The following is a 17,394-nucleotide window of genomic DNA, read 5'->3' on the forward strand; positions in this document are numbered from 1 at the left end:
CTGCTGCATTATGTGTAGATTTCAAATCAATATTTCAATATTGCCTTTTCTACGTGGGTGAAAATCGACGTGAAAATAAGATTCATGTCCTGAATTCAGCACACGTAGCACTCACAATTTTGTAACAAAATTCGAAATTTCTTGTGATTTAGAAGTGTTATTACGTTTGAAAAAATGCAACATAGATTCTAAAAGTGTAATGAGGTAAATCTGAAGGTATATCTATTAAACAGAAACTATTATAACTGTTCCAATAATTTGCAAAGCTATCACGCCAATTAGTTTAAATTAAGAGGAACGATGCTTGCAGTTCAATATAACTATTTCTAATTTATATTCCAAAATTAAATTAACGAAATATGAAAAAAGCAACAAATAATTTCAAAGCTATATATTTTATTGCAAAAATTTAGTGCGATTTTCTCTAAAGGAAAGCTTATTTTATGCATTTTATGTCACTGAAAGATTGCCTCATTAACTGGAATATTGCATATTCTATATAAATTGAAATAAGGCTAAAAATGTAATGCAACCGTATTTTCGACCACACAATCGTATCATTATTAATGTGCCTCGATACCGATATAGTGCAATATTAAATGGATCGACGTGGATTTGTGGTCACAGTTATCTCCGTTTGACGAAAATTATAAAGCCACCGATATCAATCAAACAAATTGGACTTTGAAAACGCAGTTGATCTCTTCTATACAACTACATCCGCTCCTACGGATTTATCTCGTTGTATTGTTTTCCAATATATCTCTATTGTTATTTCTGTCGCACGTCTCGTGAAACATATATCACATGGAGAAAGAAGAACACACAATATCGAGTACATAATAAAATAAAAATATAAAATATTAGCAGGGGTTATCGAGATTGGATACAAAAAAATGTAAATAACTATAAACGTTAAAGGGCGAATTAAAGAGGTTTATATACTGGTATTCGGATATTTTCTTAAAAACACATTAAATTCATACGATAAAAGTGAATCGATTGTACAAAAGTCGATAACGCGATTCGGAAAATGGCCGAACTAGGAAACTAACGTGAGCTTTTAGGTCAGTAGAGTGATGCGCTTTGTGCATTTGCATGAATAAAAATCGAGTTGCAAAATCGAGGTATTCCATTGCACGTCCATATATCTGCATTGCTTCGCTCTATTTCCATAGAGAGCTCATTTTCCGGCGGAACTTTAGTCGAGCATATTTATTCATTGTCATCATTTGCTATTTAACGAAATTACTATTATAAGAATTTCAATAAGAACCGATTTAATATGTAGTATTTTATTAAGAAAATAAAATAAAATAGTATAATATGGGTTTTATATACAAGGATATAATTAATTCTAATTTTATCATATCTTTTACAATATAATTTTAAGATTATCTATCTATAAAATGCTTCATTAAATCTTTTTAATGTAATTTTAATAGCAATTTTAAAAAGCTAATCTGTAAATGACGAACTTTTCGTAGTAAAATTTAAAATTAAAGTACTTTTACTCATTCTATTTTAAACTCCTTTATTCTTGCTACTTTCCACGTAATCCTAAAACATAGTTTTAATGCGAAATTCACTCCTTCAGGGATAAACTCATCTAAGTGGTAAGTGACCACATCACGTATAATTATTGCGTGCCTAAAGGGGTTTGCACATATCCTAAGGCTAAACAAATTTCCGAGATATTTATCAATTTGTTCGTAAAGACCATGTCTGTCTCCCGCATTATCTATTTTGAATTTTGGATTGAAAACGCTTTGAGACAAAGTTTTTTTCTTCGTCCCTCGAGTCTCTCTAAGAGAGACCTTCATATTCCGCTACGGTCGTGACGCTTAGTCAAGCAAATAGTCAAACTGCGAGCAAGCTTGCGGAGAGAGTAGGGTAAGCCCTCGGCAAACTCCATAGAGATGCACTTTCTGAGCTTGCATTAATAAAACATGGGGCGAACGAGATCGTCTCTTCCTCTGCTAACTTTAGACATTTGGCATCAGCAAAACTTTTGACTTCTTTCTCTTTCTCTCTCTTTTTCTCTTTCTCTCTTACTCTTGATAAAACAATTCGATATATAAATTCCACAGCAAAATTTCTACAAAGTAAAGTGGGCTAAATGAATTTTTACTGAAACTATTTTGTTTGATGAGATCAAGCTCTTCTCTGAGTTCTTTCTTTTAGAGAAATTTGTCTCTAATGACGTCAACAAATTTTTCTAAAAGAAAGAACGCAGAGAAGAACTCGATATATATATACAATCAGTAAGAGAATATACAGTTTAAATACATTTTTAATACACAAATTTTTATTTATTATTATTTAATATATTTTAAAAGATCAAGGCAATCGTCGGAACTGTCCCTCATCGATTTTAATGAGTTTTGGATATGTTGCAGAGCATCTAAAAATATGAAGTCTATGTTTTGTCTCCTTTTATCTCAAAGTTTAGAGAAACAACACGAAAATAATAACTTTTTTATTTTCAGCAAATGTTCTTGAAACTATGAGGTATATGAGGAAAAAATGTTTTATATATATATATATATATATATATATGAAAGTTTTATAATATTTTATATTCTTAACGGTGTATTCATATTTTTTTTAAATGTCTAAAATGGAAAAATTCTTTTCTTTAGGGGATCTTTAAACCTTGAGATAAGCAAACAACATATCTAAAATCCATCAAAATTGGTGAGAGACAGCTTCGACAATTGCCTTGTAAGATAGACACTTTATTTACTCAATTCTACAAATTTTGAAATTTTTATTTTACAAACATTTAAATTAAATTAATTCAATTTTTTCTTTGAATTAATGAGAATTCAAATTAAAGGTGTAAATCAAAGATTTGCTTTTCTATTTTACATTTCATTGGCATCTTAATTTTTAGTTTTCCCTTTTTATCGACAAACTTTTCGATTAATTAAAAATAGAATAAAATCTTAATCAAATTATTTGGAAACTTTTTGGCTATTTTTTTCTAATTAAAATCATAAAAAATCTTTTTTAAAGAAATTGAATTATTAAATTTTTTTCACTTGATGCTCACCAGAGGAAGAACGGCAGCCAACAAAGGAGAAACGCCCCCATAATTATACCGAGTGTTCTCGCAGCTTTATGTTCGGCCCGCCAACTTTTTGTTTGCTGTCGTATCGAAGTACCTGAAACATTAAAATAATCAAATTATGTCGTGATGCTGACTTTTTGAGAAATTTAATATTTTACAATTAGTATCAGTCAAATAATTAAGCTTTTAATAGATCTTAATTTATATCTCACATAAAAGAAATCTTAAAAAAGGTTTTATGTTATCAGATAATGGAATTTATGTTATCAGATGGACGGAAATATCGCAGTCCTTTATGGAAATTTCATGGATAATTATTGTATCTGTAATTATATATTAAATATGCGCGTTGTGTATAACGTAGATTTATGTAGAATATGAAGCATGAGTATTAACATAGTACATTCCATTACACGCGTTGAATTGGTAAATTTTAATTCAAATTCAACGAGACTAGAGTTGTTTACATAATTATCATTATAGAATGTAAACTAGATCCGATATGCAGTTCTAATAATAATATTAATATTATAATGGTTCTCCTAGTATACTTAATAACCAATTTTATATTTTTCCATGGAAATTCATATTAATGAGAGATTCAGTTCCACACATAACTCTCAACCTTTAATTAGTTACGTGGGTTGATAACAATCCCACTCTGCAATTTAGCGAAGTCAAATTGATTGTTGATTATTTGAAATTAAACGGAATCTCATATAAGATAATTAATTTCTATAATTAAAATTTCTCTCTTTGTAATTAGTTTCTTCCTCTTTCTTATCTTATTCTGTTTATTTTTATTTTAATAATTTTAATTTCACGATTTAAAGATTATAAAGTTAAAAGAAGAAAAGAATAATTCAATGATTGTATTTTATATTTTATGATTTTATTTAATTTTTGAAGTACGATTTAATTCTTTTTTCTATTTCATCTTGTATGACTTGATTTCAATTTATCAAAGTATTTTAATTTTAACAAATTTTGGATGAATATAATTATAACAAAAATGTGTGTATGAACGAATTATAATTATTTATTAACAATATATAATAAAAACAAATTGATACAAATAATTCATTAATCATATATTTATATAAATACTTATATAAATACTATATTTAAATTAGTTCTTAACTTCTGTGGAAAAATTCTCTATTTGAAATTATAAAGATTATAAATGATAATAAGATTTTATTAAGACCGACATGAAATTAAATACTATGTATAAGCATATTCAAGCTTATAACGGTCAAAGCTAGATCTTCTCAATGCCTAAATAATTCACAGTGAATTATCTATATCCTATATATGTACATGCATATACTCGTAAATCATATTTTTGTAGTTATTCAAACTGCGCACCGAAATTTTTCTGGACTTTTATCAAACGTAATTAAACTACTGTAATAATATAACAAGTTAAATTAAATTGACAAGCAAATTCTCAATCTTTGATCCGATATCATATTATAAGGATGTTAATGTGGTGAAAACCTTAAATAAATTTATAAATAATTTTACTGTATCGAGTTATTTTACTGTATTGACACAGTGAGAAATTTTTTGGTAAATGCAAATTTTTCTTTAGATGAGTGAAAGAATCGGATAAATTTCGCGATGCAACGCAATACATCAAGTTAGAAAAAAGAATAAAATAACTTTAAAATTATTAAATAATTTGTTTACATCATTTTAATCCTTGATTTATTCTGCATTTATAAATTCATTATAATACATTTAAGAATATAATATAATTAAATAAAAGTATTGATTAGCAATAAAAATTCCGATCGTAAAGCGTTAATCGATGAATTCAACGAGATTTAATGAAAAAAATACTGTCTCCTCCCCCCTCTCTCTCTACCTCTCATATCATCGCGTTTTTTTCTCGAGTTTCTCCCGAGAGCTTTCCTGCAAAAGCCATTAAAAGCCAGCCTACCCAATTTCTGATATAATTACCTTGCACAACGTGCCATCGAGCGTTGTTATCGTAGCGCACAACTGTGATAATCGCACTGCGAGCGAACATCATCATACACGGAAATTTTTCCACAAGCTATTAACACGCACTGGCCATTTAATCTCGTCAGTCAGTGTTCCGCGAGAAAGTTCCTGCTGTCGTAAAAAAGTCTCTCTTTTCAGAGGAATAGGTAATAATAATCTTTATATGCAAAAAATGGTACTCATAAAACGTAAAGACATTTGTCACTTAAACTGGAAAAAATTTACTAAATTGTATTTATTAAAATTTAACTGAAGCATTCGATGTAAACATATAAGCATGCTTGTCTAGTTTAGAGTTCCTAAGACTACCAAAGTCTGGCTATACTCTAAAAATGACGTGCGTGTCCAAAATGTGTGTTGCTCTCAATTGGTATGAATGTATATGCGTTCTCGATTGATACTGCCATTGTATGTGGGCACGCCAATCACAAGAGAGGATGGAAGGATGGCTAGACTTTGGTAGTTCTAGGTAAACTCTAGTCTAGTTGACTCCATCCGCTTAACCAAAATTTAATGAATAAATTAACAAACTGTAAATAAATTAACAAAATAAATTAAATATAACAATGCACTATTTATACACTTTATAAATCCACAAGAAAAAATTTTTGCACCCATTTTGTTTGCTAATAACAATTCTTTCCTATGGAAAGATTGAGTATGTTATCAGTGAATCTGCCCTCTTTTACGTGTTAACAACAATTACTTCAGAAAATTAATTACAGGATTAATGCGCTATTTATGCGTTCTGATACTAAAGTAATTTCAATTTTTGCACTGCATTTTTTTTAAGATACCTATTCCTCTTGAAGCAAATAGCAATATTCGTTTCTAAGTAATTTAAAATTACAAAATTACATTATTTAATTGTACAAAACTTTTTTTTATTTATGCCATATTATTTCCAAGTAATTTTGATTTTTATGCTGTAATCTTTAAAGTGCTTTTTCATGCTTTTTAATGCTTGATGCTCATATTTTCAGCGTTAAAATAGATTACATGACTAAAATTAATGCTAGACAAAAATGTATAAAATGGGTGTAACGTCATGTAACGTCCAATTTTGAATCGAGCGATCTGACGCTGAAAGTTGGATATCCAACTTTCTGCGTCAGATACTAGCGTCAAAATTAAAACCATCTGATCACTGATGTTACTTTTTAGCGTCTCATGAAATCAGCATCATTAAGAAATTTTTCTACTGATACCAGAGACATACAATTTTTTTGAAGGATACAGTGCAAAAATTGATTACGTGGATATAAAAGCGCATAAGTTGTAGATTAATTATAATGCATAGTTGATTTAATAATCTCTTTCATTTTAAAGACATTTTATGCTGATTATATTTCTGATGTCAAGAGAGAAGTCTTTTAAAGGTAGCAAAAATCAAAATTATTCGAAGCATAAATCAAAGATATCTTTTGCATGGTTAAATAATACATGTAATTTTGCAATTTTAAATGATTCAGAAATAAATATATACACTGAAAAAAATATAGTTAATTTTAATAAATATTTAGTTGGAAGTATTCAACTAAATATTTACTAAAATTAACTTTTTTTTTAGTGTAGAAACGAAATTATTTGTTCCAAGAAAAAAATACTTTAAGGGATACAGCGCAAAAATTAAAATTACTTTAGTATAATGTATAAATTCTACGTATTTGATTTCCCGAATCGGTCGTTAATAATGAGGAGGACTCACAGCTTAGTCAATCCTCCTTCCATTAACATATACATAACAAATTTTTTTGGCTAAACGAAATAAGTGCGAAATTTTTTTCTTATAACTTCATAAAATACAGAAATAGTATTACATAATTTATTCATTAAATTTTGATTAAGTAGAGAGGCTTATAGCTAAACGAAGTCATATAAGTCACTTTTGCAAAATAATTATAAAAATATAACATTTTGATATTTTATGCATTAATATATATTTTAAAACATTCTTTATACGCATTTATATTTAATCTCGCTTTTATTGAGCAATTGAAATTACGACAAATATTTCTTTAAAAAGAATTGTTTTAGTGCGAACTGTTTTGATAGTTCAGTAATGGAGACTTAAAAGTTTCATCAGTACACATAAATCGTGAATCCCTAAGTACTCTTCCGGCTGTGCAACGGGACTCAGAAAACCGCAGACAGAGCGAATTCGCTTGGGGTTATATTCGGAAAAGAGGGAGACGGGGTAGTTGTTGTTTAGATAATACGAGAATGGAAGGAAGAGTGTCCGTCCAGACAGAAGGCTGAAGGGTTCGCGTGCTCAGTCGTACTGAGGCAGATTTAGGTTGGTTGGTTGGTCGATGCTCAGCGCTTTCGTGCAATCAATGCTCTCGTCTATCAAGATATAAGAAGCGCCTGTACATACAGGGTGATTTTAGCGAGAAAGTATAAGTGCCGGCGAGTTTTAGAGTTAATCCTCGATAATAAGTGCGTATCAATTTGTTAGGATTTAAATATAAACTTAAGTAAGCGAAAAAAAATATTCAGATTCTATCTATGTTTTTAGAATTAGATATCATAAACTTTTTTATATGTAGAATAATAGTACGTAATGTCATAATAAATTAACGTATATGTGTTAAAAAATTATTTTAAAGTTAGAAATAATTATTTTATGTATATAAATATATAATATGTGTGTGTGTGTGTGTGTGTAATATGTTTTTAAAACGTAAATCTATTTAAGAGAGTTTCATATAACTTTGGAAAATTATTTATTTCGTCTAATGTTTTGTGTAATGTTTTATTATTTATTGTATGTAATGATTTACAAAAACTTGCAAAACCTTTCTTAATACTGAATATTAAAATTTTAAGTGAAAAATGTCATAAGTCTTATTCTCTACAAGATATTTATCAATTAGGGTAAACTAGGGTACTATGGCCATATGGAAAAGATAACCATAGGTCATAATTTCTCTAACAATTGATAAATAGTGCATTTTTATAGTTATTCTTAAAGATAATTAATATTTACAGTAATTCATATGAATACACTATTCAAAATAACAATATTATAAATATTATCTAATATTTTTTCTTTCGACTATCTGCAAAGTTTTACACGTGTCTGCTAAAAACTATTATAATGTCTAATAAATTACAGTTAAGCTGCCATAATCAACATTACATACACAATAAAGGTACGTAAATTGCAAGGTGACCTATAATTAATACTTTTATTTTCACTATTTATTTATAAATACTATAGTTATCTTTCTTAATATCATGGTCATCTTTTCCCTAAAAATCAGATAAGATGGCCAATGCATACTTTGCAATATTTTGATAAAATTAAAGTTCTGTTAAGCATTTTCTCTTTAATTTCTCTCGATAGTATTTATTACTTTAAGCTTCAATGAAAGTAATATCCCAAATATTGTTAAAAAGTAACAAGAATAAATGAATGTTTTTTGCATTTTAAAAAACTATGGCCATCATACCCGAGTTTACCCTAAAATGTATACATATCAGCAGCGTATTCTCTGTTACTAATCACCCTGTACATGTACACGCCCGCGCAGGATAATCGGAGATACAAGACAATCCGACCTTATTTCGCATCGCGTAATCTTGCGAACTAAAGCTGCGTCTTAATATATCGCTCGTTACTTGGTGTCTCCAGGGAAATATCTTAAACACTTTTGTGGTACAATTTTCTTTCTCTTTTCAAAACAAATGAGTAACGACAAGTGAATATATCAGTGATGAACAATGATATACTATCGCAATCTCTTCAACCAATGAGAATAATTTCACTTTTCTAGGAGAAAAATGAAATTTCTGTGGCGTGTGAATATGAAGAAATAGCACATTATATATATAATATATATATTTTTAGTGGGTAAAATATCTTTTATAAAATTTATAAAATAAAAAATTTATAAATATCATTTATTTATTACAGTTTTTTAAGATTAAATTTGGGAAATTTTGGGGGATTATTAATATTTCAGATTGCGTTGAAAGTCCGACAACCATATCGGCACGTAATTATAATTTCTGAAATTAATTCATTTAATATGAATATATATAATAGTTCAACATCTTAACATTTAAACCATAGTGGCGCTTATTTAAAGGAGTAGCTTCGTATTTAAAGTAATGTTTCTAACATAAACGGTCTTATTTCCAATCTTATTATTATTTATTTTTTGTTTGTGTAGTTATATTTTATATATGTGTTATTATGTACAAATAAATGCTCACAATTAATTATAATATTTCTTTATGTTCGTTAGAAAATTAAATTATAATGCTATTATAATTAAATTTTTTGCATCATAAGTAAAATTTTTTAATAGAGTCTTAATTTAGTAAATTTTAATATTTTTGTAATTTTTAAGACTAATAAGGTTATATATTAGGGTAAAGTCACTTATTATGGAATAGGTTCCTAATATGAGATAGCTTTTTACTGCTAAACTAAGCGCACGTGTTTGGTTCTATCATGAACTTTTTATTCTTAGTATGAAACCTGTTTAGTAGAAAATTCATTATTAGATCGTGCGTGTAGTCGTTGCAAAAAACGATTTGTGAAATTAAATGTTGTCAAAATTTATTGAGGTTAGTCTTTAAATCTTGTTTTATTATATAAAAATAAATATTGGGTAATAAAGTCTGCATATAATGATCATCGAGTAAGATTGTATTTATAGGAAAACACGTGATATAATGATTTATTTAAGTGTAAAGATTAGATTTGGTGGTAGTGAAATCGCAAGGTATGGAAGTCGTAATATGAGATATTCAGGGTGTTCTTAACTAATGCGAGAGCATCTAAACAATTCGATATCTCGAAAACATACTATCGAACGAAATGTTAAAAATGACGATTCTATTGTTAAAATTACTCACACACACATACACACATACTCACATACACACATCGAAAAATTATATAATTATTATGTATGGCATTTAAATTCTTTGTTTCTATTTGTATGTAATATAATAAAAGAGTGTATAAAAAGCTTATCTCTATTTTTTCCTTAGTTTCCTGTTATAGGATACCATCTCATAAAAGAAAACCCTTATATCTCATATAAAGAATCCTTTTTTTGAATGATCAAAATCGACACTTTTGATAAAAAATTTCATATACAACAAAGTATAGCTATTATCGACTGCTAACTTTTGATTAATGATAAAACTTAAATATATTTCCTATAAATCTGTCATGAAGATAAAAATTCAGATTATAAAATATTAAATGAATTACAAGCCTTTAAAAAAAGATATCTCATAATAAACGATTTTATCCTACTGTTTTTTTTTCATTACCTAATATAAACCATTTCTACGTAATTGTTTGAAAAAATTGTATAAAAATATAATTTATTTTATTTTAAATATTTCTACCATTCTTTCATGTATAATTGTTTTTAATTTACTCTCCCTCTCTCTCCCTCCCTTTCTCTCTCTCTCTCTCTCTCTCCCTCTCTTTCTTTCTCTCGTTATCTCTTCTTTTCTGCATACTAAGCAATATATAATTCATGCTGAATGTGTCTTGTCACAAGTGACACGATAACGAATGGACTAATGATTCAATAAAACCATAATCAATTAAACTGTAATCAATAACGAATCGAAAAATCGATCTGTTCAAATTACACTCTTCGACAGAATATCCCGTTAAACTTCGAGTTTTTTCACGCGAACTCCGAGCCAGGATATAATCGCATAATGATGTACTTATGTAATTATGATGGCAGAATTCTATCACCATGGAAATTGTCCGGCGAAATTTCACTGATAGAAAAGAAGTGCTTTTGCTGAACTTTATGAAGATTCTCTGTTCATATCATTCTAATTTCGTCCATTTCTAATACGCAACTCTGTCGGCTTTGGCAATTACATATGTTTCATTTCTCACTAACTGACAGACGGACAGGCAAACAGACCGGTTGTTAAACGTACACCAGAGTCTCAAATTGACAAATGACCTGTTCAGACTCCTGGAAATGATTTTTCCGCAACAGAAAGATTGAAAAATATATTATAATAATACGTAATAGAATTTGTTGAGTATAAATTACTAATATACATTGTAATAAGAATATTTCTGATATTCAGCGACTTTTTTATCTTGTATTTGAAATGGATAGCTATTTGGTATCGTTGTCGAGTTTCCTCTTGTACAGGCCAATGAACAAATAGTACCTCAAATTTGACACGTCATCCACATCGTGTGGGAGGTTTAACCCTTCAGATAGCGAACACGAGGCTTTATTCAAATGTCAGATGAGATAAGACGTGATTATAATGGATGAATTACACTCAATAGAAATATTAATAAGAAAGAATGGATAAATTATGAATAATTATGGATATTATAATTCTTTTGTACACGCAAGATAAAATGGACAAATAATGTTCACAACGTTTCATCAACGTTTTAAAATATTGCTTTCATAAAAAATTTACTGGGGAATTAAAATTTGCCAGAAAAAATTTTCTGGCAAATTATAATTCCCCAGTAAATTTTTTATGATATAGTAACTTTTTAGTATCAAAATCATTAATTGCGAAATTATTTAAAAAATTGTTTATTTAAATTTAAAAACTATTTAGAAAAAAAACAATAATATATTTAATTATTAATATAAATATTTAATTATTAAAGTTACTAACAATAAGATGGTAGGAAGAAATTTTTTAAGTTAATTTAAATTACAAAATTCACTTCATAAAAAAATAATGTCCAATGTTCTTTATGTATGCAGAGAGAATACTACTAGAGTCTTAATAACTCCATTTCGTTCTTCTATGACACGTAATTCTGCCATCCACAACTAACTGAAACGAGTCGTTTCTTCTTCCCGGTCGCGTCTATTATTGGGAACGTGATTCGCGAGGAGATGAGATTGATATAGATGTTGCATATCGAGTTGCCGCCACAGAGATACACGACATACGATATAGATCTCCATGGAATGTTTCGACGGAACTGTACGCATTATTCTCTCTCGCAACAACCAGACAGTATTGTGCTCTGCGGAAAAGACTATTAGAGAGAAAACTAAAATAGCTCTGTGAAAAATATCAAATTCATTTTTAAATCTGAAAATTTCTAGAAACTATATATAAACTATACATTTTATTTTATTTTAAAATTTAATTTTTAACAAGCAAAATAATGTTTTAATATATTCTCTTTATCGTATAAATCATTATATAAATATACATTATATGAATTTTTTATTACTATCTTCTTTCTATACTCCTGCGATTATTATATAATTATATTTATATACATTTCGCATGTGCTGCAATAATATTTAGTTCAATCACTTATAGTAGCTTTAATAGTTTCATAGCAAGATCGACGCAATAATCTTCTTCAGCATGGAATGAAATTTAATGCGTACTCAATCGAACTCGCATCGAGATTTGACCCTTGATATCGCTCCGGTGGTAATAGGCGTGCAACGTGCAACGTAGCTGAAATGCACCATCCTCGGAAATCGGTCTATGCCTTCATTCCATCTAACCGCTTTAATGATGCATCCCTGACGCGGTTGCACGTATATATACACATAGACGCGTCACACATACGCACGCAGGAATGATATGTACTTAGCTAAATGTCGACGTTTCTGAAAGGCCTTTCGCAAAATTAGGTCGCGAGGTGTTCGACAAGACAGGCGTTGCGCGGGCCTACAGTGTGAATCAGGTCATCGTTCTATATGTATATCGATTCGATTTGATTGGGCGATTTCGACGTATCTTTAAGAAAATATAATAAAGATATAAAGAAATTAAGATAATCTGACATCGCGATTAAATTTGTGACAGTTAATTTAAGAATGCGAAGAATGTTAAGAGTTTTACATACATGTGTGCGCGGACACACACACACACACACACACACACACTTTAAAACTTTTAGAGTAAATTGTTACTCTAAAGAATGAAATCTCTTTTTTAAAGATTGAAAATTGAGCTACTCCGAGAGCTATTCTTTTTCAAGATTGGCTCGATTTTCACTTCTTACAGTGAGATTCTAAGTCATAAGCAATAAAGAAATCAATATGTTGAATTGATTAATGTTTACGTTATGGTCTTAGGATATATCAACACAACTTGCATAGCCGCATAAACATATGCATAAAGAAAATTATCCAATCACATTTTATAAGAAAAATACGATTGGATAATTTTGTTTATTCATACATTTATGCGGCTATGCAAGTTTGTATGGATATACCCTTACGGTCTCTAATGTGATTGGTTAATTCGCTTAGTGCTTAGATATGTTTTACTATTTAAGCTTCTCTATATGCTATGATCCATAGTTTTCATGTGATCATTTCGTAACATATTGTATATATATATATATATATATATATTGCATATATGTATGTACAGGGTGTTCAGCGTAAAGGTCCGCACTTTTCGGACACTTCCAACAGTTAAAAAAAAATTGAAAGGTGGATATTTATCATTTCATACAGGCTACAAGTGCTACAACATGCAATAAAAAAATAAAAAAAAAATTTTTTTTTATAAAACATCATAGTTATCTTAAATCTTTTAAATGGTATCATACAACTTTTTTTCATAATATTATAGGGGTCTTTAAGACGAATTTCAAATCACCGAAATGTCACTTTTATTGATGTTATTAATTTGAAATATACTATTTAAAAAATTTAAGATGAATTTGATTTTTTTTATAAAAAAAGGAATTTTTTAAATATTTTTTTATTGCATGTGTAGTCTGTATGAAACAGATAAATATTCATCTTTCAACTTTTTTTAAACTGTCGGAAGTATCCGAAAAGTCGTGCAAACCGTTACGCTGAATACTGTATGTGTGCGCACGCGCGTGTGTGTACATATATATACAGGGTGTCCCGACCTTTTTTGCCAATCACTTTTGTGTAGATAGAGCGGACTAAACTGAGTCAAAAAGTACCATTTTGCAATTTTCGCAATAGTTAACAAGATATTAATTACTAAAAATTGCAAAATATTAGTCTTAATAATTTTTTATTCAAATACTATCAACTTTACAAAAAAACTGCAAGAGACAAAAATTATTTATTTTCTTTTCATAAAGTTCTGAGAATTTTTTCAGAATTTGTTCAGAATTTTTTAATACCGTATTTTTTCATGTTGGTAAAAATAAGAAAATGCAGTACTAAGAAGTAAATAAAAAATTCTGAAAAAATTCCTAGAACTTTATGAGAAGAAAATAAATAATTTTTGTCTGTTGCAGTTTTTCTGTAAAGTTGATAGTATTTGAGTAAAAAAAATATTCAAGACTAATATTTTGCAATTTTTAGTAATATCTTGTTAACTATTGCGAAAATTGCAAAGTGGTAGAGGACTTTTCGACTCAGTTTAGTCTGCTCTATCTGCCTATGAAATATTTGGCGATTATTTTGGAACACCCTGTATATGTATACAACACGTTATGAAATGATCACGTGAAAACTATAGGTTATAGCACACAAAAAACTTAAACTGTAAAACGTAAGCGTCGTAAGCAATAAGCGAATTAATCAATCACATTAGAGACCGTAAGACCATAACGTAATCAATTTAACATATTGATTTCTTTGTTGCTTACGACTTGCTGCTTAAGTTTTTTGTGTGCCATGGCCCTATGGCATGAAAAACAAACGAAAATAAAATAAGTAAGACATATCAATCAACATCAATCCAACTTCTAACAGATCATTAATTTGTAACAGACCAGTAATAAAAAAAGCATCATAAATCATGTTATATATAACCTTTAGCATTTTACTTGACAGTTTTTCGCAGTTGCCGAATTATTTCTAATGTCCTTAAAAAAATCCTAAGATAAAGATAAAAAAAGATATTTAAAAAAAATTTTTTTATTGAAATTGAAAATATTAACTTAATAAAAATATATATGTAATAATGCTTTAATAATAAATAATTCTCTATGAAAATAATAAATATTTTAATAAAAATAATAGAATTTTAATGAGTTAAATTTAAATAAATAAAAATTTTTATAAAATATTTTGTGATTAGTTAGAAGCAAATAAATAAAAAACATGAAAAATAAATTTTATCTTTTAACAAATTGGCAGTCATCGATAAAAAGCAATTTTCGTCATGTTGTTTTAGATTCCTCCCATAAAATTGAAGTTCACGTAGACACAATCACGTTAAGCTGTCGATACTTCACGGTCGATTCGCCTGCCAATAAGCTTTTCATTTAGCCGCCACACTTTCATCATCGATAGACACACATTATGGCGTGACTTCGCGGGAGTCGTAAAATAGAAAATGGAAAAGATCGGAACCGCTCTCGTAAACGTCCAGAATGACGAATCGTACAAAGCGGGAGCTGATCCAGCACTGTTCATTTCGCGGAACGAGAAAATCGTAATCCAGCAGGGCCACCCGGTGTATTATCCTATATGACAATTCTCTCGAATAAAAAAGCGCTTAATCTCCGAGTAAGCTCGGATTGTCTTTTTTATTTTGTTTTTTTTTTGTTAAAAAATTTTGTTAAGAAATGTATATCAAATAAGAGAATATTAATTGGAAATTTAAATATTTAGATATTAGTAATATTTTTTGTTGATTTTAAAAATACTAATATTTTTCTGACTAAATACCCACGCATTTACGAAAATATGTTCTATCGTGGGATATGGACAATAGATTTTAGTGACGTAAGATAGTAATTACAGTGTGTAAATGGATTGCTTCTACAGTTATTGATCGATTTTCTTTCATCGTTTTTTATATTATGATTATAAAGACCATTGATGAATTTAATAATAAAAAATTGGAAGGGATGCGTAATTCTATTGCAGAGGTTTTATAGGATACTTCCTACGCACGCTCTAACTTGCAAAGCACGTTCTCTCGGTTTTATTAGTTATAAGAAGTTGATCAAGATTTATTCGACCTAGGTTTATTCCAAGAGAATATATATAAAATATGTATATAGTAATTTATGTGTTTATATTATAATTTTGTAAATTTTTATTTTATAAATCGCTAAAACTTAATCTATAGTTCTAATATTATTATAATTGTAGTATTACATACTATTTTTTCGTTTTATATAGAAGAGATTTATCGAATGTATACTAGTCGTTTAAATCGTACCTTATTAATATTTTATAATTACTTAATATAGATAACATTTAGGATGCGTTCCGAATTACGCATGAAGCGCATGATGTTTTATCTTTCTTTATTATTTGGTGAACAACAAGGACAAATGTATCGTGCGTTTTATGCGTAACTCGGAACGTACCTATAGTACAATAATATAAAATACATGAGAAATGAATAATATAGACAAAAAAATAAAGCCTATGTCTTGTTTTTGTACATTAGCGACATTTTAAAAAATCAGGCACATCTGATATTAATTTTTAATCAACTTATGTAGCTGATAACAACGCAATTTTTAATCAACTTATGTAGCTAACTATTCAATTTTATTATAAATTTTTGTATTTTTATAAAAGAAGATTTATTGTACAATATTTTACGCTCACTGTATATAGTAATTATCATCACACATATATTGGCAACCATTATAAAGATTAAATCGATATTTATACAAAATCCATCACGTTTCCTAAATCGTGCCATCGCAAGATAAGACTGATAATTAACATTAATAAAACTAATAATTGATATCAATACAAATATCAAAAATATATTTGATTAATTTCAATTTTATTTCGATATCATTTGTCTTTTCATTATTATTATTTAATAATTATAAAATATTTGATTTTTTTCAATAAAATGTATTAAAATTAATTATTACTTCATTATTAGTTAAAGATTTCTTTTATTGATCTCTCTATACTTAATTTCGATTATTTTCATTCATAAATTTAATAATTTTGAAATTTAATAATTCAATAAATTTGAAAGGAAATATGATAAAAAACATCTATAGATATGATTTAGGCGATCGGTTGCTTAAATCATATTTTTGGTAGCCTGTTACAAAAAAATTTATAATAAATTAATTTGTTATTGGTGAAAAGTTAGTTAAACAATAATAAGCGTCCGAAACTTTAAGCTACAATTTCTAATATTCATTTCCGTGCCAAATAGGAAACATAATAAAAAATAGGTTAAGTGGTATGCATTTGGCAACTCTCCCCTATTTTAGATATATGTACCAGGTATGTAAATATGAAACCGGAATTTACCAATATATATATATATATATATATATATATATACAGGGAATGGAAGTAACTCGTTACTTGTAACGAAGTTACAGTTACAAGTTACTTTTTTGGTAACTTTACTAGTAACTGCGTTACTTTTTTTCT

At 28.3% G+C, this 17,394-nt stretch overlaps 1 protein-coding gene across 1 annotated transcript in view; it reads right to left on the reverse strand.

Annotated features, from left to right (window-relative positions):
* LOC108760665 (octopamine receptor beta-3R) overlaps positions 1 to 17,394 on the reverse strand; it is a 36,673-nt gene that overhangs the window by 1,978 nt on the left and 17,301 nt on the right. The window contains exon 4 of the mRNA XM_018506740.1: positions 3,056 to 3,167. Within this exon, the coding sequence (XP_018362242.1) occupies positions 3,056 to 3,167 (112 nt within the window). The remainder of the gene's footprint in view (positions 1 to 3,055; positions 3,168 to 17,394) is intronic.

The sequence above is a fragment of the Trachymyrmex cornetzi genome, unplaced genomic scaffold (assembly GCF_001594075.2).
Source record: "Trachymyrmex cornetzi isolate Tcor2-1 unplaced genomic scaffold, Tcor1.1 scaffold108, whole genome shotgun sequence".
Lineage (NCBI taxonomy): Eukaryota > Metazoa > Arthropoda > Insecta > Hymenoptera > Formicidae > Trachymyrmex > Trachymyrmex cornetzi.